Source organism: Arachis hypogaea, chromosome 2 (genome assembly GCF_003086295.3).
Source record: "Arachis hypogaea cultivar Tifrunner chromosome 2, arahy.Tifrunner.gnm2.J5K5, whole genome shotgun sequence".
In the NCBI taxonomy this organism is placed as follows: Eukaryota; Viridiplantae; Streptophyta; class Magnoliopsida; order Fabales; family Fabaceae; genus Arachis; species Arachis hypogaea.
This window is the reverse complement of record NC_092037.1, coordinates 98,396,470-98,404,241: the sequence shown is the minus strand read 5'-3', so window position 1 is coordinate 98,404,241 and position 7,772 is coordinate 98,396,470. Positions and strand designations below refer to the sequence as shown.

Genomic DNA, 7,772 nt, shown 5'->3' with positions numbered 1-7,772 from the left:
ATTATAACAACAACAAAAAATATTGGATAAAATCTATTTTAATCTCTAATGTTTAAAAAAGAATAAAAAATATTTTTACCATTTAATTTATTTTAATTTTCTCTTTCAAAAATACCCCTCATCGTTTCTACCTCTTTGTCACCTCTACCTCCATTTCCGCCTCGCCCTCTGCTCTCGTGTGGTTGAGAAGGGGGAGGCAGTGTTAAATTGAAAACAGAAAAAAGGTTGACTTAACAGTATTAACTGTTAAAAAGTTAATAATAGGAGTATTTTTAGAATTTATTAAAAATATTAAAGAAAACATCAAAACAAATTAAATATTAGACAAAATATAATCTAACTATTAATAAGTATTGGCAGGACATATAATCATCAAGCAAACCTTAGCCTATTACTTGGGTCAACTACCTAGACTAAACAAAATAATAATAGAATGGAAATAGTTTTACATGGCATATTAAGTTTCAAACTAACTACATAGATCAAGATTAAAAAAAAAAAAAAGAAGAAAGAAAGCAAAAAAGGTTAAGCACTAACATAATAATTTTGCTTTGTTCTGCCTATTGCATCATAATATATATATATATACTCCACCAAAATAGCTACACTTTTCTAACTATTCACAGCCATCTTAATCTTATTCATCCTATATATTCCCCATAACTACCACAAAATTAAATAATAATGAATCAAAAAGCAAGGGAAAAAAATGAACATTAGAAACAAAAAGATTAAAATTAATAATTATTATGAAACAAAAAAGGAAAACAAAAACCTATATGAGAGATTTTCATTGCAAGATTGCTCCAAATCTTGATGAGGATGGATTTGATTTAATTCATGAACTTCATTCTTGTTCATCCTTTCAATTGGTTACACTGAGCAATAGGCCTTGTCTTCTCTTTCCCAGCCCTCAAGGGGCATGGAGTCTCTACGGGAGGGACCATGCAATTATACTGAAGACACAGTGAACTCCTTAGAGGAATCACGGCCGTTGGACTAATCTCAATTCCAGTCAGGTAGTTATGCTGCAAATACAGTATCTGAATGCTTGAGTCCAACAACCGGTTCACGAAGCTAGCAGGAACTCGCCCCGTGAACCGGTTATTGTTCAAGTATAGGTTCTGAACCGATGCGAGCATCGGCGATATTTGACCATAAAATCGGTTGTAGCTTAGATCAACCGTTGCAATTGAGACCTGAGGCAAATACATTGATTTAAGAACATATTCAATATTCATAACAACAAATAATTAAGTTCTCAGTGAATATAATTAATGATTAATGATTTAATAATATATTAATTAGAATCAACAGCTAAAACCAGTAGAACATCTATATCTTTGGAATATTTGAAACAAAATTCACCATCATACATTGTTTATCACATTTTTTTTAACATAAATTTTACATCTGAGAATTGAAGTACAAATAATTGTAAGTTTCAGTGAATGTGTTGAATAATTAAATAGTATATATGATGTAAACAATTCACTACTTCTATAACTGAATTTCAGAGTCATACCTAGTTTTTTTACATTTTTTTTACCAAGTTAACTATCATTCCAATTTATTCGTATACATTGCACGATACAAATAATATTACTACTGAATTTAAGAAAATATACAATCTTTTTCTAGCAAATTGTTTCAAAGAACTTAACACTATAATTTATAAGTTATTCTTTAACTACAAGAAGCTATTGCAAACTTACCTGATCCAATGGCCTAACCGGACCAGAGAACTGGTTCCTCTCCAATTGTAGGTTCGTTAAAGGGAACGAGAAGATCCTTCCGGGGATTGGCCCCGTGAACCGGTTCAGGCTCAGGTCAAGGTAATTAAGCTGATCCAACCGGTTCAGAAGCTGGTCCACCGGACCGGTCAACTGGTTCCGCGCCAGTGACAAATACAGCATAGAAGGTGGAAAGTGGTTTGGTCCAAGCGAACCGGATAGAGCATTGTGCTTCAAATCAACCCGGGATAGGGTTTTCGACTCGAACCGCGGAGTTGAACCGGTTAGCTTGTTGTGGCAGAGCATGAGGTTAGTAAGCTCCGGCAAAGATCCGATCGCCGGAGGAATTACTCCGGCGAGCTGGTTAAAGCTGAGATCAACGGTCCTTAACAGCCGGAGACCACCCAACCCTGACGGAATCTCGCCGGAGATGAAATTCCGGCTGATTCCAAGGAACCTCAAGTTCTTCAAATCGGAAATTGACTCCGGCAATCTACCGTAGATTCTCCCCGGAACGACAGTAAACTCGGCAAGCGAAGAGAGTTTCCCAATCGCCCGGTCTATCCGACCGGTAAGACCGGGCGAGCCGGCTCTCGGGTCGCCAAGGTTAAGAGAAACAACCCTGTCCGAATCACAGAACACGCCGGAGAAGTTGCAGGGATCGGAAGTGAAGTCCCAATCGGAGAAAAAGGTTGAACCTGGCATGTCTTGGAGACTCTTCCGAATGGATTGAAGAGCTAAGAAATCAATTGGGTCCAAAATGGCATGCACGTTCAGAATCAGAATAAAGTGAATGTGAAGAAAACAAAGCAGAAAGAGAGGAACAGCGGTCTTTCGCCTCGCCATTGAAGAAACCAAGCTTAAAGTGTTCAACTTTCAATGGCGGAACAAAAATCAGCATCAAATAGATAAAAGGGTCATATATATAGAGAGAGAAAGAGAGATTAGGCTTGGAAGAGAAGCAATAGGTGAATGTGAATATTGGGTTTTTCTTTTCCTTCTTATGACTACTTTTCGTTTTGGCTTCTGAGAGAAGAGTGGTTCCGGCTATGGCTATGGCTATGTGAGAGAGAGAGTGTGAAGCAGAAACAGAGGAAGCTACTTTTTACTTTGGGTGTACGAAGTAACACAGTTGTTGTTGTCTTTGGTGGCAAAAAATAATAATAAAATAATGATGAAAAATAATATAATATTGCTTTAACTATTTTTCCTTTCTTGGGAAGTGGTACGCGTCAAACGGTTGTCCGAGCCTACTTGGCATCCGAACCTTAGCCTCGGTTGAGACATGTCATCAGGCTGTGCAAGTGTTGAGCTTCAGTGGCACCAAAGTGAAAGTGTTGTAGAAAAAGAATGAAAAATGATTATCATAGCTGTTAATATATCACTATTATGGGCATTTTCTTTTTGTTTATTTCTTGGATATTCTCAAACTACTTTCATGCATCTATTTCAGTCCAATGTGTTACTCATTATTATAATTATTTTTTAAAAATTTAATTTTAATATGCTGACGGTATAAAATATTATATAATTATATCTATTTTTTAGATAATTATTAATTTAGTCTATAAAAATAATAATTATTTATTTATGATATAGTATTGTATAATTAAATATAATGATAATATATTAAAATTAAATTATATTTTTAAAAGTAATATAAATATTTTTTAGATCAGATTCACTTAAATATAAACTAGGATAAAGTACTTTATTTTATATTCTTAATTATATATATTGTTGTCATATATTTTTAAACTGGTTACCTCAAGAGTTAAATGCTGCTAATACATGATATAGAACATATCAAAATCAACTTCTTCATTTTAAATTTAATCTGAAAATTTAACACTATATGCATGTTTATTAAGGCTAATAATTCAAGATTAATAATTGATATTTTTCACCTAAAGAAATTAAATACTTTGTTATCAAATGTTGGGGGAAACAAAATAAATGGACATTATCACATGTCTTAATCCATATAGGGTAGCAGAAAGAGGACAGGAAAATCTTGTTTTTGTCAACTAATAAAATAACTTTTAATTGTTCACATGTGTGTAACCAAATCTTATATACATAATGTGTATACATATATTACATTTATTAACAAACAAATAACTAATTATGATAAACGTTTGAAGAAGACACCAAGTGAGCCAAAAGCATGGTACAAAATAAATATCCAAATCTCTAAACAACAAATAAAGGGAGGGAGTGAATGACAGCTAAGATACATTGATGTTGAAGTTCATAATAGAACAAAAATGGCAGCATTAGGACTGAACTAGATTCTCTTTCTCACCTTGGAGTTCAAGGCAAACTTATAATATTGAGAGGGTTGCTATTTTTTCTATTTCTTTTCTTAAAAAATAAAATAAAAAATATTTACATATATAAGACACTTGAATTATTGGTTTATAAGTCCCAATATTGATATAATTTATAATATGGCACAATAACTTTATTTGATACACATATAGCTAATAACTTTATCTACTATAATAAGACTTTGTTGTATTGTTATTTTGTTATTAATATACTTAAAAAAAAGTTCAAATACATTAGTATAGTGTGTGTAATGACTAAAATTACTAGTAAATATAAATGAAAATTGCAAATTTTTAAACTTTTTTTAATGAATATTAAAAAGACAAAAAAATGTCAGAATTTGTTTTATGTAGTATTTATTAATTGTTACAGTAATTAATAAATATTAAAAAAATAATTTATAGTTGTTTTTATTTAATTCTTTTAAAAAAGAATAAATCAATTCCTGACTTTTTGGTTCGCGGACATTTAAATTTCTAAAAATTTAAAAATACATATAAATATCTGACCTTTTCAAAATATGAACACATCGATTTGTGGGTCTAGATTGTCCCATTTTAAAAACTTTTTTATTTATGCATCCGTATCAATAAGGTCAGTACAACGAGAATCACATTTGATTTTTTCGTTGGGTTTGACAGACTCAAGTGAACATGAGGGATCGATATGTCCAAGTTTTAAAAAGGTCAGTAACTTAAATATATTTTTAAATTTTTGAAGATTTAAATCTCCACAAATAAAAAAATTAATAAGAACCTATTTATCATTTTTTTATTTTTTTGTTATCAAATATTTTTGTATTTTAATATATCACTCTCAAATTAAATTTAGTCTAGGGGTGTACATGGACTGGGCCACACCGGATTTGGCTTAACCCAAGCCCGACTCGAAATATAGACCGGACCTAATTTTTAGACCCTAACATAATCCTAGATCCGATGAAACCTACGCACCTTCAGGCCAGGTGAAAATCGGGTAAAAACTGGGTCTTTAGCATGTAAAAATCACCTAATCTCTAATAATTATTTCACAATTCACAAAGTAAAATTCACTTAAAAAAATATAACAAGAACCAACCATTCTCTAAAATTAAAGCATAACCATAATCAATACTAATATTGTCTAATAACACCAAATATTTAAATCAATACAAATAACACAATATTATACATTAGTCTAAAGTCTTATGCATTTTAAACATAAAACATTAACTTATAATCTTATGATGACTAATAACACAAAATACTAAGGTTTACAATATTTAAATTTTACATAAGAATAGCCATCATCCATCACTAATAACACAAAATATTAATTGTGTATGATGACTGGGCCACCGGGCAGAGTTCGGATGATCTGAGATATGGTTCGGATTCGACCCGAAATAATAATCGGATATATTTTTGAGACAATTACTTAACCCTAGATCCAATAAAATCACACTAAATTATCCCCTAAAGTGTTTGAAACCAAGTTAGATCTTCGGACCGGATCGAGACATATACACCCCTAATTTGGTCTATTAAAATATTCTTGTATGTAATTTAATAATTTCTTTTGAAAACAATTATTATGAGTGTAAACTCAACCTCACACTCAGACGCATACTCACATCATCCCATACATGATGCATATTTGTAGGGGTATACGCGTATCAGATCGGATTGGATATGGCCGAAAATTCGGATTTGACCCGCAAATGTGCAGATCGAATATTGAATATATCCGCATAATTGAACCTTCTATTTTTAATCATATTTCTATGTAAAAAATTTAATAAAAATATTTTTTTCACATTTTTAAACTTATTTATTCCTAAAATATTTTTAATCAAACTTTTTCTAAATAACAAAAATAAAATAATACAATATATAAATAATAATTACTAACTAAAACATACAAACAAATAAATATAATACCAAACATATATATTTATTTATTTTTAATTATTATTGTGCGAATTTGCGGATGTAGAGCAGATATCCGCGATCTGATTCATAAAGGGTGCAGATCGGATCGTATCCGCAATTTTCGCATCGAATACGGATATTTACCGCAGATATACAGATACGATCCGATCCATGAACACCCTACATATTTGTGTGTGTGATACTATATGAGATATGTTATTATTTAATTTTGGTATGTAATCTGTCCTATTTCTCTAAATATCACAATAATAAATGCTTTTAATTCTGTTTTAAGTTATCATGGCTCAATACTTTGCCAAATTTCCATATCAACCAAAGAGTTTGATATATAACCTGAATGCATATTATGAGTTCCATTAATAGTGTAATAAGTGATTGTGATTCATAACAATATACTTCGCCCATTTCAGTTTCAACATATATAAATGTCTACCTAGTAGTAACTAGTAAGTAGTAACTCATAATAAATACATAGCAGCTACTACTACTCTAATCATTGAAGTTTTTTTTTTTTGGGGTCACATTAATATTCCAGCTACTATAACAATTCACAAGGTCCCATAACTAGAAATACTATTGTTTGGAAAATGTTGAGAGAGGGGGTCAATTTATACATGTGTACATTAAATTCATTTTTGCCCCCACATACAAAAGTATTGTTATTGATTATTGAAGAAGTTTTTAGTTAAAAAAAAAAAAAACTGTTGGATTAAGAAGTTCTTCATAGGTTTAGAAATCACATGTATAAAATTTCACATTATATCATCAATATTGTTTAGTACGATTTTCACATGCTTTTAAATTTAATGCATGTAATACATATTTTAAATGTAGATAAAAAATATTTAATCACGTTCTTAATTTTCTTGTCCATTTCTTATGTATAATAAGTTATTTATAATCTAATAGATTAATTAATTAATAAAAACTGTCTTTTAAAAATATATATTTATTATAGTAAGTCATGTGTGAAACTAATAAACTATATAGTTATATATTATCCATCATTAAATGAAGTGTGAGCATAATCCAAATAGTGTGTATATAAGTCCTTTTCCACTTCCAATTAAATTCAGTTTGGCTGATGAAAAACGAAATATCAACATAATATAGAATTTTTTTTTAAATTAAATAAAATAAATATTATATTTAAATTTATAGACACGTATGTATTCATTTACGATTATACACCTGATTATATATCTCATATTTAGTATAAACGAACTTTTTATAAACATATTTTGTTTTTGGTATAGACGAGAGACGTTTATAAAAATGATAATGTCTTATCTCGTCTACAAATTAAATATATTATTATTAATTTTTTTCTATTTTTCTCGTTTATAACAAAAATGAGATACAATCATAAAAAACTTATCCATACTAAAAACAAAATATATAATAGTGTGTAATCGCAACTTAATCTAAACGTATCTATAAGTGTAAATTTAATATTTATTAAAAAAAAAAAACTAGTGTAGAAGGTAACTTGAAGGTGAGGTAAGCTAAGTCAAACACATTTGCAGTCAAAGATATGCAAAGTCATCAAAAGCTTGTTTTGCAATTCACATTAATTGTGCTTTTATTTGCTTTGAGCTTTGCCCAATTACACTCACATTTGAAGAATGGTTTCTTCATGTCCCTTTCTTCTTTTTTTACTTGGACACAAAGAATGACTCAAAGTCAACATAACAGAACCAAAATCAACCGCCATGTGCATGCATCCTAACATAAGTACATAACCTTTTAATTTATTTATTTCCCTTCACTTTTAACC

At 30.2% G+C, this 7,772-nt stretch overlaps 1 protein-coding gene across 1 annotated transcript; it reads right to left on the bottom strand.

The window, feature by feature from the left end:
- Positions 1-409: 409 nt before the first annotated feature.
- On the bottom strand, positions 410-2,878 carry LOC112755394 (uncharacterized). The gene is made up of 2 exons (XM_025803460.3): positions 1,716-2,878; positions 410-1,199 (listed from the first exon to the last, which is right to left on the bottom strand). Exons 1-2 carry the CDS (start codon positions 2,577-2,579, stop codon positions 858-860), a joined length of 1,206 nt encoding a protein of 401 aa, XP_025659245.1. The 5' UTR covers positions 2,580-2,878; the 3' UTR covers positions 410-857.
- Positions 2,879-7,772: the final 4,894 nt, after the last annotated feature.